Source organism: Colius striatus, chromosome Z (assembly GCF_028858725.1).
Source record: "Colius striatus isolate bColStr4 chromosome Z, bColStr4.1.hap1, whole genome shotgun sequence".
Taxonomy (NCBI): domain Eukaryota; kingdom Metazoa; phylum Chordata; class Aves; order Coliiformes; family Coliidae; genus Colius; species Colius striatus.
In genome coordinates, this window is record NC_084790.1 from 5,411,663 (window position 1) to 5,426,459 (window position 14,797).

Consider the following 14,797-nt stretch of genomic DNA (forward strand, 5'->3'; position numbering starts at 1 on the left):
TCGATTGCCGCGTCCGTGCCGAGTCCCTTGGTCCCACGATGTCCTCTGCGAGGAATATCATCTTGAGCGGTACAACTCAGCTTTAGTTACCTACTCAAGACTGCTTTGATCTACCTACCGTGATTCCTCTCCGTCCGGCAGCCCTGCTGCAGACGCTTCCCAACATTTCCACCCAAAACCCCCCAAACTAGCGATTTCTGCAGCCTCTCAGCCCGGGACACCTCCGCTGCAGCAGGGGGCGCGCTGCTCGCAGCGGCGCGCTCGCCTGCAGCTCGGCGCCTCTGTGGCAGGGCCGCTCTGGCAGCCGGCGGAGACTCGCTGGTGCTCGGGGGGAGGCTGCGCCGGCGGTGGGAGGCGGGAGCGGGGGCGGCGTCGCTCTGGCCGGCGGCCGGCTGTGGGAGGCGCGGCGCGGGGGCCGCTCTGCCCGGCGCACTCGCTGGTGCGGAGTCCCGGAAGCGGCGTTCCCCGAGGCCGGGCGCGGAATGGCGGAGAGTCCGGCGGCCGAGGAGACGGCCCCGGCCGCGGTGCTGGCGGCGGCGGCGACGGGCGGCGGCGGCGGCTCGGCCAGCCCGGGAGGCGGCGGAGGAGCGGGCAGCCCCGGCGTCTTCATCCCCGCCGAGCTGTGGGCGGCAGCGGGCTTCGGCGCCCCGGCGCAGGGCGCCGGCGTCTCCCCGAGCAGCGGCGCGGCCCCCATCGCGGCGGCGGCGGCGGCCGCGGGGGCCGCGCTCCTCACGCACTCCGCCTTCTGGGACCCCACGGTCAGCGGCGACTGGGACAGCGAGCGGCCCAGCCCGGCCTGCCTCCTGCGGATCAAACGGTGAGCGGCCCGCCCCGCCCTGCCCTGCCCTGCCCTGTCCCCTCGGGCCCGCTGGCCCAGCGGCGCGGCCGGGTACCGGCTCCCACTGCGACCGGCGGGAGGTGGCCTCGGTCCTGGCCTCGCGGGACTGCCCCGGGCCTAGGCAGCTGTGGGCAAAGGGCCCCCCGCCGCCCTGCCCCGGCGTCTCTTGGGGGGGCAACTCGGGTGGGACGCGGGCACGGAGCCCGGGCTCCTACTGCGGTAAAGATGTGTGGCTCATCCCTCGTACCCTCGAGGTGATAACTGTCCTCTGGGCCTCACCGTCCCGTCACCAGTCGTCCTAGGGACTGCGGTTTGGGCCCGGGGACAAGCCCCAGTCCCTTCCCGTATTCCAGGGCTTTCCTGGTAACAGACCTCTGTCCCCACTGTGCTCTGTGGCTTTCCGTGCCCAGGTGCTTGAGTGATGATGGAGCCTTACACCTCACTTGCCCTGGAGCTATGGACCCTTGTTCCACCATCTGGGGCCTCTTTGGTTGTCTGCTGTTGCTGGGGCATTTGACAGCATCACTCCTTGATGTATGGCTTTAATCCTGCCCGCGGGATTGCTGGCTACTCCTCCTCGGACCTCTTAAATGAGGAGAGCAGCAGGCTTCTCAGGCCCCATCAACAGTCCCGTTAAGATCTTTATCCTAAACCAGCCCATAGTGATCCTCCTTCCTGGTGGTGCCCACCCGCCTGGCTGCTCTGACCCTTTAAAGGGTCACCTGGTTAAGACTGTACCGGGTCAGTAGCCTGATACAATGAGCAAGACGGTCTTGTATTGTTAGAAACGCTGGCGCTGTTTCAACAACTTCTTCCTCTTCCTTTGGAACAAATATTCCTGCCTGCCAGGCTCTTGCTCATCTTTGTTCTAGAGCTTGTATAATGTCTTCCAAAGATGGCACCAGATATTTGGGCAGTTTCCAATCCAAATGCTGAAAGCACTAACCTTGTAACAGTAGGCAGCAAGGTGAGGCGCTTCTTTTACTCTCCTACTTGTTGTGGCCTTGAAACCTCCCTGAACTCTTCTGATATGAGAAGATTGAGTGGGAGCTTGTCCTGGAGCTGAGTGCAGCTCTGATTATGGGAGGGAGGTAATCAATGCTGTTTGCTTTAGCTATAAACTGCATGGGACTTGTGAGTGTTTTGTTGTTTTTCAGCTTATTTGACCTGAGTTCCTAGAGAATGAAGGCTATGTGGCCAAGTTGTCTGCATTCTAACTCCTCTTGAACCCACTGTCTGATTCACCTCAACCCCACACAGCCACACTCTCATCCCCCCCCTACCTTCTCCCTCATGCCGCTAAAGCTGTGCATGCAAGCAAAGCAAGGAGTTAATATACTGCTTCCCCTCCTCAGGCAGGGGCTCAGGCATCTCCAGGAGAGTAGGGCTCTGGGGAAGCCAAATGCCATCACTTTGAATGCCCCCCATTCCTCTTTTACTCCCAGCTCTATATGCAGAGTGTGACGCTCAGCATATCCCTGGGGTCTGATGGAGTCAGCTGTGTCCCCTCCCAGCTTCTCATGCATCCCCAGCTTCTCCTGGCAGAGGTGGCCTTCACTGTGTGTAAGCACTGCTCAGTAGCAACTGAAACGTTCCTGTGTCATCACCACTGTTTCAGCACAGATCCAAAGCGTAGCCCCATACGATCTACCCTAATTAACTCTATCCCAGCCAAAACCAGCACAGAAAGGGATCCTGTATGTAGTCTTAAGTGTGCAGAAGGAAAACATAGGGGAGGAAAAATCATCCTTCAGACAGCAAACTTTACCTAAGAGAACTTTGAAATGTTAGGGGAAGCTTATGGTTGAAGTTTTTGTGCTGGAGCTGATCTCTGATAAGATATAAGGCAGCAGGTAGTCAAGATGGGCTTGGTCTGATGCCTTGAGTGCTGTTTTGTTGAATGCTGCTTGTGCTCTTGAGGTGCCTCAACTGTTCTGAGGGGTAAGTTGAAAGAGCTGAGCCAAAAAAACAGTCAGGGGCAGATGGAAAGTGTCTGTCTCTTTGAGTTGCAAGTTTTTATCTTAAGAAGATGTCCCTTTGCACCCATGCACAGATTTGTTATCGAGAACATTCTGTTCTGTGCCTCAAGGGCTGATGAATGCCAAGGAAGATCTTGACTAATTCCTGTTTCCTTTCTTCAGGGATATCATGTCTATTTACAAGGAACCACCCCCAGGAATGTTTGTTGTGCCTGATCCCCATGACATGACCAAGGTAAGAGAAGATTTGGAACTGGTCCAGCTTTCCTCTTCTCTGTATGTTGCTGTTGATGGTTGCTTTAAGGGTTTGCCCAAGTGAAGTATTCTCTTGATGTTTTGAGAGAGGTCAGGGTGAGTCTTGCAAGAGCATTAAGAGGCTCCAGTTTTCTTGATGACAAGTGAGATGGGCTGCAGTTAAATCATAGAATCATAGAATCACAGAAGGGGAGGCGGCTCTCAGGGAATCTGGCTCTGTGAAGAGATACCATCACACGGATATGACGAGCATAAGCCAGCTCTGCTTTAGTGGCCATGTGAACCAGTGGGGTGCCAGTCCAGCTCATTTCATCCTACTGATGCTTAAAAACAATCAACAGAGCAGCTCAAAGAAGAAGGAGCTCCGTGGGCAGCTGTTGGCCACAGGGAGCCTCCGGAGAGGGTGGAAAACAGAGAAGCATCCGTTAGTCACAAGCAATGCTGGAGTGTTTGTAATCTGCCTGTGGTGCTTGGAGGTGTGTAATTGTTGTGAGCTAGTGGGGATGTGTCACTGCACTCAGGGCCCTGTCCTGCTGCAGAGCTGCCCGCTGGGTCCTCTCAGTACCAGCTCGTGCGCGGGACTGACCCACACAGCCACCCCTGCTGCATTATCTCCAGCGGCCCTGCTCCCTGCAGACACAGCCATGGCTACATCCCCTCCTGCCCCTGCTCCTTGCAAGGGACTTTCCAGGACTGGGCATTTCCAGTTATGTCAGAGAGAATGCAGTGAGCTAGGAAGTCAGGGGTTGCTCAAATGGTGTTCTTGATCCAGTGTGTTTCTTGGCTGGTGCTGCCCTTTCTCCAGCCAGTGTGACCCTGGGCTGATTTCTCAGAGTTGTGTGTGAGTGTGTGTGAGGTTGCTTTGGTTTTCTTTCCCCTGCTGCACACTTCTCCCACCCCCCTGGTAAACATCACATCCTCCAGATTCCCCAAACTCCTCCCCACCCCCACGTAAGTGCCTGCCTGACTTGGGGCCCCCTGGGTTTTTGGAGGTAGCACAAAAGGAGTGTCTCTGCACAGCCAGCTCCCACCTGGGGCACTTTGCTGCAGCTCTGGCTTCCCTCGGCGCTGGAAGCTGAAACTGCCAAAATGCCCTTCAACGGAAATGAGGGTTTGTAGAGCACCAGCCTTGGGGCTTTTAACTGAAATCCTGGGGAGGTTAAGAGGATCATTAAAGGAAGCTGCTTGGATCACTTGCGGAGCCAGCTTCCTCAATAGCCCAAAGGGAGTAGATTTCCTGGTATACAATTGGGATCTATGAGAGTAATTAGCATGGAGAGAATAGGGTTTTAATTTTGGATCCTGGCAGAGGAAGTGGAATGATTGGTTTTAATAAGACCCAAATCAGCACGAGGCCATAAAACTGAGCAGTTTTGGCAGAAATTCTGAATTTTTTTCCTTTCTAAATTTAGATTTTTCTCATATTTTAAATATCTTTTTTTTTTTTTTTTCTTTTAAGCAAAGCTCACCAGCTGAACTGTGATTCAGTCTGGTTTGGACCTTATAGAGATGTATGGGAGGCAGCTGTGGTGGACTGTGGCCAAGCCTTGCGCTGCAAACCTGCTTTGCACATTGAGCGTGGCAGAGGGGAGAGAAGTGCGCAGCAGTGGCTCTGGCTAAGGAGGGAGGGTTCTGTCTGGCCTGCACATGGCGTGTGCTTGTGGGAGATGCTGCCTCGGTGGTGGTGCTGCCTGGGTGGAGGTTTCTTGCCTTCGGTTGGCTTTGTGGAGGATTTGACGGTGCTGCACAATTTTGAAGTGGTGCGCAAGACGGGCTTTTGTTTTCCAGATTCATGCATTGATCACAGGCCCATTTGACACGCCTTATGAAGGGGGTTTCTTCTTGTTCCTGTTTCGCTGTCCTCCAGATTATCCCATCCACCCACCAAGGGTCAAACTGATGACAACAGGAAATAACACAGTGAGGTTTAACCCCAACTTCTACCGCAATGGGAAAGTCTGCCTGAGTATTCTAGGGTAAGAGGAGACTTTGGCTGTTTTGATGGGAGATCAGGAGATGGCTGCAGGCTGTATTCTGCTCTCAGCACTTTGTGCCCTGATCTTGCCCCAGACCTGTGCTTGGATGCACCTTTACGCTTCTCTGAGGTTGTGTGCAGAATCAGAGTCGTAAAGCAGCACAAATTCCTGTACTGAAATATGAGTCTTAAAGTTGCCTTTGAAAGCACCTGAGGATGGAGCAGGGGAAGCACAAAGTTCAGTGGATGTTGCCTCCTGCTTCCCCTTGCAAAGCCTCAGCCCAAACACCCGTGTCTCTTCCCCTTCTGTGCTTCTCAGTCTGATCCTGGGTGTTGTTGTTTGAATGGAGGTTTTCGTGGTTTTAATTTCCTCTCTCTGTGTGGGTTTAAAAAGAAATAAATAAAATGAAAAGCCACTAAGAACTTCCTTGAGAGCCATTTGACTGCTCTGGGCTTCCACCTACACATGGTATGTGGGGCTGAGCGGTGGGTGTAATGATAAACAAGCACTGCTTCCCACGCTGCCTGTTCAAACAGGCTCCGCTGCTGCAAATGCTTGTTCCTCACCTGCTTGATTTTTAAACCTAAGAAAGACCTGGTTGGTGGAATAGCTCTTATGGCTCTGGCAGAGGAGCCCTGGACAGGGTGTGATGTTCCCAACCCCAGCTAGGAGAGTTTCAGTTGGCTTTTGTGGAGGCTCTGGGCTGGTGCAGTTGGGGTCCTGGCTCCTGCTACTGCAGAGGGGTAGTAGCTACAGCCAGGTGAAGAAGGGGCTGTGATGGCTTGGATTGCTGTAGGGATTGGATCCATCAGCAGGAGTCTGAGCTCTGATGAGGTTATAACTGGGGTGGTTTCTGCAGTGATGTGCATATGCCACTTACACCAGAGCTGGTCCAAGTTGCAGATAGCCATCGGCTGACAGATACTGGCCCAGGGCCCACAGAGAGATGTTTTGTGGTGGGGAACACCTTAGCAGCATAGGAGCCTTCCTGATCCAGTGAGTTGGATGCCAGCATCTGCAAAGCACCGAGATGTGTAGGGCATGTCTGTGTCTTGGGGGTCTGATGCCCAGCAGCTCCCAGGCAAGCTGCCTTGTTGCTCATGCAGTTGTAGCCCTGGCATGGAAGCTAAATTATTGAAGAGTGAACAAAGAGCCTCGGTCTTAGCAGAAACGGAAACCACAGAGGGAGCTGCGAATGAGAGGGTTTAGGAAGAGCATATGTGGGTCAGCACATCCTTGCTCAGCTTGCAGGGAGACAGGTCTGTATCTGGAGCGAGGATATTAAGGACAAGTGGCAGAACAGCCTTTTCTGCTTGTGCTGTTCTGTGCAAAGGCTTTTGTGACCCTGTGTGTATGAAATGGGCACTTTATAGCAGAGCATCCGTTAATGCTTTTGATGTCAGTCCTTGTGCCAGGTGTCTGCACTACAAACCACACAAATGGTGGTCTTGTTTGAGTCCTGACAATCAGATTTCAGTTCTTAAGGGTTGTTGGGTTTGACTTACAGTGGGGCTGGTAGCTCATGTTGCTCCAGGCTGCAGAGCTGAGATGGTAGCCATAGCTTTAAAGTGCCCTGTGAAATGCTCAGAGATGTTACTTTTCCTCAATTCACGTGTAATGCCCTGTGTATGTTAGCAGTAGAGTGAGGTTTACCAGCCTCTCTTTTCATGCTCAAGCTAAAGCACTCGTTTGGTTGAGAGAAAGAGTTACTTTTGATCTCTAAAAATTTCTCAGTGTCCAGTGCTTTCTATATCTGTAACAGCTGTTTATTTTCCTGTCGCATTGCTGTAAGGTGTAGCTGTGGTTTCCCAAGCTTTCTGGTCTTTGGCAGTTAGAGGGACGGTGCTCACCAGCCAGTCCCGGGTTGTTAATTAATGCTTTTTTGTTTTGATGCCTCAGCACCTGGACCGGGCCTGCATGGAGCCCAGCACAGAGTATCTCTTCAGTCCTCATCTCCATCCAGTCTCTGATGACTGAGAATCCGTATCACAATGAACCTGGCTTTGAGCAGGTAAGAGTTCGAGGTAGATCATCTCTGATTCTGTAGTTGTTTGTCTCTTCCCTCCACACCTGATAGCAAATCCCATTCTGGAAATGGAGACAAGAGTAGGTTATGTTGCTTGGCTCTTTTCTAGCTTGCTGTGCCTCTAGTCAGAGCTTGAGGGGGAGTTGCCAGCCAGCTCTGAGCCAGAGGCTGCTGAGCTCACGTATGTGTAATGCAACAGAAGATGACAAGGCATTTGAGATGTTGCTGAGGAGATGGGATGGCTCTTCATTTCTCTGCTGCACAACTCCCAAAATGGCTTCCTTGGGACATACTGTCTTGGAGGAACCAAACTGCTCAGGTTTTCAGGGTCTCCAGCATCTTGGAGAGGGACAGATTTCTGTGCAAACTTACGTCAGTCAACCTGTGAGTCCAAGGCTCTGGAGACACGTAAAATCTTGCCAGCTTTTCATTTGCAGTATAAATTAGCTCAGCATACACAGAACAGAGAAACTGTAGTGGGTTCATGCACCAGTGAAATTTATCAGGCCCAGGAGATGGAGATGAAAAGCCATTGCAGTCGCCTGGACTCACTGGCCCACATTCTGTTTGCAGGAGAGGCACCCCGGGGACAGCAAGAACTATAACGAGTGCATTCGGCATGAGACCATCCGAGTAGCAGTGTGTGACATGCTGGAAGGAAAGTGTCCCTGTCCTGAGCCCTTACGGTATGGAAAAGAGGCGTGGAGTGAGTGGGGAAGGCGAAGCAGGATAAACTTCCCTAACTGCTCTTCCTGAGAGCTGCTTCAGCGAGGAGTTGTTTCCCCTGAAGTGGATGACTGCATCTGTGTGGTGCCCAAGAGCTGTGCATTGACAAAAGCTGTGTCAGTGTGCACAATGGCTGCAGCCTCTGGCTTGTGTTGGAGAATAAATGTGCTTTGTCCTGTGGGGGAAGAAAAAAATTGGTCTCAGAGGAAGGGGACTACAGCTGTTAGGGAAGCATGTGCAGAATCTCTTCAGCTGCAGTTCCTTTTGCTCAGAGTCCAGCCTGGCTGTACCCTGTTGTCTGGGACAACCTGTCTGGGTGTCCATGCTGACTACATGAACTGGAATTGAGTGAGATGGGGTGACCCTGGATGATGGGACCGTTGTAACACTGTCATTTGGCGTTGATTGTTTGCTCTCTTATTGCATTTAGGGGTGTAATGGAGAAATCCTTCATGGAATACTATGACTTCTATGAAGGGGTGTGTAAAGAGAGACTTTATCTCCAAGGACAGACAATGCAGGTGAGTGGCAGACAATTTTCGTGTTGATAAGAGACTGCCTTAGCACATAAGAGTGTGTGCTTAGTGACAAATAACAATGTGCCACACCTAGAGGTACATGAGGTGGGTCTGGATCCTTTCTATGAACTGTGTATTTCAACTTTGAATCGTGAATCATGAAACTGAGATCCAAGACGTTCCCGTGGATAAAACACAACCATTCCCAAGCTCAGAAGATGCACACAATGTCTGCAAGACAGATTTCTGAGTGCTGGCCTGGAAACACCTCTTTCAGCAGAGGACCAGTAGATTTTGCTTTCATGTGGGTTTGGTGTTAAGCAGGTTATGTATGTGTAGGTTATCCAGTGCTGGTGGCAACTGAACTCCATTGCAGTGTTTTCCTGTTAGGTCACTGCTAGAGTTTCTCTTGTTCTGAAGTTTCTTTGCTCAAAAACCAGCAGGTAGGAACTTTTGTGACACTCCTTGTTCCATCAGATGAGTTCAAAAGTGACTGACTCAAAAGTTACTGGGGGAGGAAGGGGTGGAGGAAGTAGACAACCCAGCAGACACATCTAGACAGGTTGAATACAGGAGCTTGTTTCTGCAGGGAAGTAGACTTTAAAGAACAGATTGCCAAGCTATTTGCATACGAACAGATGTGTCTTCCTCCCTCATCAGCCACCTCTTGTCTGATTCATTGGGAAATTCCACTGCTAAGAAAACTTGAAGGTGGTTGATTTAATGATCTTGTATCTTTGAGCCTTTTTTTTCCTGTCAGTACAGTATAATTCATAAATTGAAAGCACTCCTGTCTGGTTTGGCCCAGCCAGCACAGCAGCACCACGACAGTCTCTCACTCAGTGCTCCCATTCACCCCCACCCTTGTCAGGATGGCAGAGGCCCCAGTGAAATGGGAGTAAAAAGATAAGCAAGATTGTTGTGAATTAAGACAAGGGCAGGGAGGGCTCGCTGCCAATTATGGTTCTGGGTAGAACAGACTCCAGTACCCGACTTAGAGAGGAAAGTAGGAAAGTTTATTCTACAAGAAACAGAATGGAATGAAAGCAAAAAGGGAGTAGGAGGATGAGAAAATTACAACCAGCACTTTAAGATCTCCCTCCCCTATCCCTCCTTTCTTCCCAGGCCCAGCTCACTGCTCCCCATATCTCAACCTCCTCCCCGCTCAACAGCTCAGGGGGGCAGGGAATGGGGAATGTGGTCAGTCTCTCACAGATGGGCTCTGCCACTTCTGTCTTCTCAGATGAGGAGGACTCCTGGCATTCTTCCCCTGCTCCAACACGGGGTTCCTCCCCCTGGGACACAGTCCTTAACAAACTTCTCTGGTGTGGGTTGCTCCCAGCAGCTGCGGCTTCTGAAGATACAGGTTCCCTCACACGGGACACAGTCCTTGGGGAATATCTCTGGCGTGGATTCTTCACCACAGTTGCAGTTTCTGCAGTTACAGGGTCCCTCTCTCGGGACAAGGCCTCTTCTGGGCATAAGTTTAATGAGCTGCTTTGTTGTGGGTTCCTCCTCACAGTTACAGCTGTGGATATTGGGTCCCTTCCTCGGGACACGGACTCTTCCAGCCATAGTTTTACAGAAGAAAATCACTGCCCCTGGCTCAGGGTCTGCAGTGAAGTGGTTGGGTCCCCCCCATGGGACACGGCCTCTTCCAGCCATAGTCACTGTCCCTGGCTCAGGGCCTTTAATGAAGTGAATTGCTGTCCCTGATATGGGGTCATTAGCAGAATGAGTCTCTACTGCTGATGTGGGGTCTTTAAAGAAATGAAAACAAACCTCAGCTTCACCAGTTCTCTCCATAGAATGCAGGGGAGTCTCTGCTCCAGCACACCTCCTCCTCTCTTTCATCACTGACATTGGAGTCTGCATGGCTGTTTCTCGCACTGTTCCTACTCCTTGCACCACCACCAACCAGAAGAAGGAAAAAAGATGGAGGAAGAAACCTCCTCTTCCAGCTTCTTCTTAAAAAGTGATCATGGAGGCGTCTAATTGGCTCAGCCCCAGCAGTGGGTCTGGCTCAGAGTTGGGGAGAGTTGCAAGCAACTTCTTCCAGGAGCCATCTTTACAGCCCCTTCTCCCTTACCAGAAAAGACTGTCATGTCAAACCATGACAACTCCCAAAGTAAGATAGTTGGATTGAGAATAAGGAAGACCTTCCATAAGGAAGGTCTGTGCCTGACTTCTGCCTGCAGAGAGTACCGAACTGGAGACTGTGAAGTTTGGTGACGTTAAAAGATCTTTGTGGGGCCAGGCTCAGTTCCCTTCTCCAGAGTTTCTGAAGATCACTGAGCTGCGCTTGGTTACTAGAGGCAGTGGCTGTCATAGTTTTCTGCTCACTTGTAAACACTAGTGCAAGAAGTATGAACACATGCTGGAAAGATGGTTGTGTCTTCATTACCCTGTATTTAAAATGGAAGTCACTCCAGGCACAGTATCAGTTCAGTGCTTGCCAGAAGTGCTGCTTTGTTAACTCTGGGGCCACGTGTTGGCTTGTACTAAAGATTCCTGGCAGGCAGGACAGTGTAAACTCCACCACCATACATAATAGTCCTGGCAATGTGTCTTCAACCAGGCAGCAAATAAAAGCAGCAAATGTTAAGTCCAGAGACTTTCTGCCTCTGACTTGACTACATCTCAGTGGAGGGCCTTGGTTTAAAATGAGAATAGTGATGCTTTCATTTGGACAGGGTCTGAAGCACTGGTATCAGGTGTGGTCAAGTCGTTGGATTTTAGAGCCTTTCATTTGTAATGTTTTCCCTGCCTCCCTGGAACGGTTCTGGGACCAAATCTTTGAAATAGTTTACTTCCTCAGAGAAGGCAGTAGAAGCTTAACTTGTGGCTGCCTGGCCTTTCATTTGGTGTTGAAAGTTTGATTTGGTTTGTAAGGTTTCCCAAAAGAGACTCCAAACAGACATTATCATCAGCCTTCAGCCTCTGCCATGACACTGGGAAGTTAAGAGGCCTCTCTGTCATAAGATGGGGTTTAACCCTTAAGTCTTTGGCCATTTGTTACCCAATTACTATGCAGCTTTCTTCTTACTGTCTCTTAGAATCATAGAATCATTTTGGTTGGAAAAGGCCATCAAGATTAAGTCCAACCCCTGCCCTCATACTGCCAAGTCTACTACTAACCCATGACCCTCAGCACCTCATCTGTGTGTCTTTTAAATATCTCCGGGGGTGGGGATTCGCCCGCCTCCCTGGGCAGTCTATGCCAGTGTCTAACAACCTTCTTGGTACAAAAGTTCTTCCTAATGTCCAATCTTAACCTCCCCTGACACAACTTGAACCCGTTTCCTCGTGTCATATCATTCATTGCTGGAGAGATCAACCCACACTATCAGCCTCCTATTCCCCAAGCTGAACACCTCCAGCTCTCTCAGCTGCTTTTCATCAGACTCGTTCTCCAAATACCGTTCCCCAGCTTTGTTGCCTGTCTATGGACACACTCCAGCACCTCAATGCTCTTCTTGTAGTTAAAGACCCAACACTGAACACAGTATTTGAGGTGCAGCCTCACCAGTACCCAGTACAAAGGGACAATCACTGCCCTGATCCTACTGGCCACACTATTTCTCGTACAAGCCAGAATGCCCTTGGCCTTGGCCACCTGGACACAGTGCTGGCTCATGTTCAGCCCTCTATCAATTAACACCCCCAGGTCCTTTTCTGCAGGAGAGCTTTCCAGCCACTCTTGCCAGAAATGGTCTATATTAACAGGCTTCTCTGTGGTTTTCTTTCAGGATCCTTTTGGTGAGAAACGAGGCCACTTTGACTATCAGTCCCTATTGGTGCGCTTGCAAGGAATTCGTCAGAAGGTGCAAGAGAAACACCAGCAGGAGAACACAGAGATAGACTCTGAGAGCAGCTCCTCCGAGACAGAGACAGACACTCAAAGTTGCTCTAAAGCTTAGAGCTGCGCTGCTGGTGGAGAGGCCCAGCTGTGGGCATGTCCTGTCTCACACCAGAGTTCCCCTCACAGACTCGACAACCAACCCAGCGCCAGAGCGGAGGCAGCTGCGGGGTGTCTCTTGTCTCCTTGTCCTGCTCTGGTGGATAACGCTGACTGAGATTTCATGCTAGACAAAGCCAAGCTTGTGACAGGCTACCCTTCAAAGGTACTTCCTCTGCTAGAAAGCCAGAGACTGTGGCGTAAGGTTATATTTTTTTTTAAACACCCACACTGGTTGTTTTTATTTTTCTTTGGTTTTGTTCTCCTCTATTTTATTAAAGAATGAGATCTAGACTATAATTCTCTTCACAGCTTTTCTGTTCCTAGACACTGAGCCCTTCCCTGGGGCCATGTGGAGCTGTAGCTGTGGGAGCGCTTTGATGAGTCCAAGGTGTGACAGGGCCCACGCACCACGTGCCCAGGCGAAACCTTTGCGTGCAGGTTGGGAGAGATGGAGCCTCTCAGCTCTGTGGAGCCCATCTACCTGATGTCTTTCTTCTAGACACTGTTCTAGACAGACCAAAGATAAAGAGCAGTGTGGGGATCTGGGCTTTACTCTGAAAGCTTTACTCAAGCTCTGAGTGACTTTGTCCACCAAGACTTCAGGCACAAAGGGACAGATGAAATGTGGAAACCTCAAGAATCTGTAAATGGAGTGCAGGTGTGTTCATCCTGCTTTTGGGGAGGGAGAGTGAGGACATCACTGGTCAGAGATGGAGAAATTTGAAGTCTAGCTTGTGTATTTTTTTAAGGTGTTGATTTGAATTTAGCATTCTAGAAATATTTTATTCTGCCTGCTCTGAACAGAGCTGATTTCTTTTTTCCTTAACTGGAGTACTCTGTGCTTTCCACCTCTCAGTGTAAAATTTTATTTGCCTTCCTTCTGCCTCCTGCCACCTCCCTCGCCACTGCTACCTTGCTGCATCACACTGGAAGGCAGCTCTAGCTGAGGAAGCCACTCCTTCTGGGTGGAGTTTTTCTGAGGTGTACGCCTTCTACTGACAAATCCCTTGCCAAACTCGGCCCGTTGTCGTGAAGTTTAACACTTCAGAGCTCTGACCATTTCTGACCGCAGCTTTTTACTGAGGGAGGGCCAGTCTCATGGGGATGAACCTGCTGCCTGCCAGTGCCATTACATCAAGATGTAATTAGTGTGACTTGGGTGGTGGTGACACACAATTCCTCCAGGTAAAGGAGCTTGGTAACGATTAGAGCAGTAAACTGATTTGTTGATAAGAGCTTAACCTACTTTTTTGTTTTGTTGGATTTGGTTTTAGTAGTATTTTAAGGGAACTTTGTTAGAAAGCTAAGTATAAAGTTGCACGTTGTCCTGGGCCCTCTCCCAATTTCCTTAAAACACCTTTCCACCGGTTTGGCCCCATTTCAGACCTGTGGTGGTGGGGAGAGAATTTCCAATGCAGTCATCATTATTTTATGAGAAGTGCAGCATAGAGGGGCCACTGCCACATGCTGCACCCACAGCCACAGCCCACGAGGCGCTGAACACCTCCAGTCTCTGTGACTGGTATCAACTTGCAGGACTCAGGTCCTGCACGCTGCTGATTGGGCAGCTCCCAAAAGCTGAAAGGTGGAACCATTTCGGGATTGTTAAGGTGCCATTTAGCAACTTTGGGAACCCTTTTTTTTTCCTTTTAAGCAAGCAAACTCCCCAGGGTCTGTCATTGGCTCGATTTAGAAAACTCTGTCTTCCCTCGAGGGAAAGCTGGACTTCCATAGGACTCACTCAACACCTAGACCAGATGAAAGCAAAGCGGAGTTCACCTTGAAGTGAGGTCTGGGGGAAGTAGTGGGGTCTCCTGGGAAGTCAGGAGCCTTGTGCTGTTTCACCACCTATTTAATCCCATTGTAAATGTCACCAATGTTGTTTTTCACCATTCAGTAGCATCGTGGGTAGAGCTGTGACTCTGCTGCCTTCCCCAGGCAGGGTGGCTCTGAAATCAGTGTTTGATGCATGTGGCATTACCATTCACCGAGACAACGAAGCGAGAAAATGCCTTATTGTGGACACTATTCACGTAACTAGCATGTTGCTGTAAAAAGAGAAGTAATAGTTTTATAGTTCTAATGTTGTCTGTTTTACCATTTCTGAATGTTTCCATTTCAAAGTGACAATCCTCAAATGACTGCTTTAGGCGGAAATGTTTCAGCAACAGATTTTTAGACCTAATTGAGTTGAAAAAATATATGCACAAGAGTCACTCTTAAGATACCTTGTTTATATACTATTGTACATAAGATTTTTTTTGTGCAATAAAGTTTGTTTTGGCAGAATCTAGACTGTGGTACTCCTCAGTGAAACGATGACACATTCACGGAGCAGAAAGGACTACAGGAACAGTTTGTCGGTGTCACTGCTGGCTCCTAAGATTATGTGACTCAGCCAGAGTCACATTTGCATCCTCTGAGACTGCACTTGCAGTGGCAGCTTAGATAATTTTCTTCTTGCTATGACAAGGTAATTAGTTGTCTGTAATGGTAAGTGGCATTTCCACCCACAACA

At 50.2% G+C, this 14,797-nt stretch overlaps 1 protein-coding gene across 2 annotated transcripts; it reads left to right on the forward strand.

Moving 5' to 3' along the window:
• Positions 1–376: 376 nt before the first annotated feature.
• UBE2Z (ubiquitin conjugating enzyme E2 Z) lies at positions 377–14,637 on the forward strand. Of its 2 annotated transcripts, XR_009820905.1 has the most exons (8): positions 377–817; positions 2,980–3,052; positions 4,861–5,048; positions 6,948–7,059; positions 7,648–7,760; positions 8,231–8,321; positions 12,068–12,442; positions 12,589–14,637. XR_009820905.1 is itself a non-coding variant. In XM_062018970.1 (7 exons), the coding sequence occupies exons 1-7, from the start codon at positions 483–485 to the stop codon at positions 12,236–12,238; spliced, it is 1,083 nt and encodes a 360-aa protein (XP_061874954.1). In that variant the 5' UTR covers positions 377–482; the 3' UTR covers positions 12,239–14,636. The 2 variants fall into 2 exon arrangements, 1 of the variants encoding a protein (XP_061874954.1); XM_062018970.1 differs by having other exon boundaries at positions 12,068–14,636.
• The last annotated feature ends 160 nt before the right edge of the window (positions 14,638–14,797 follow it).

Bases quoted from the DNA above. Each gene is read 5' to 3' on its own strand.
- UBE2Z (XM_062018970.1), top strand. From the start codon at position 483: ATGGCGGAGAGTCCGGCGGCCGAGGAGACGGCCCCGGCCGCGGTGCTG. The intron at 7,761-8,230 runs GTATGGAAAAGA...TATTGCATTTAG, and splicing joins CCCTGTCCTGAGCCCTTACG to GGGTGTAATGGAGAAATCCT. The intron at 8,322-12,067 runs GTGAGTGGCAGA...GTTTTCTTTCAG, and splicing joins TCCAAGGACAGACAATGCAG to GATCCTTTTGGTGAGAAACG.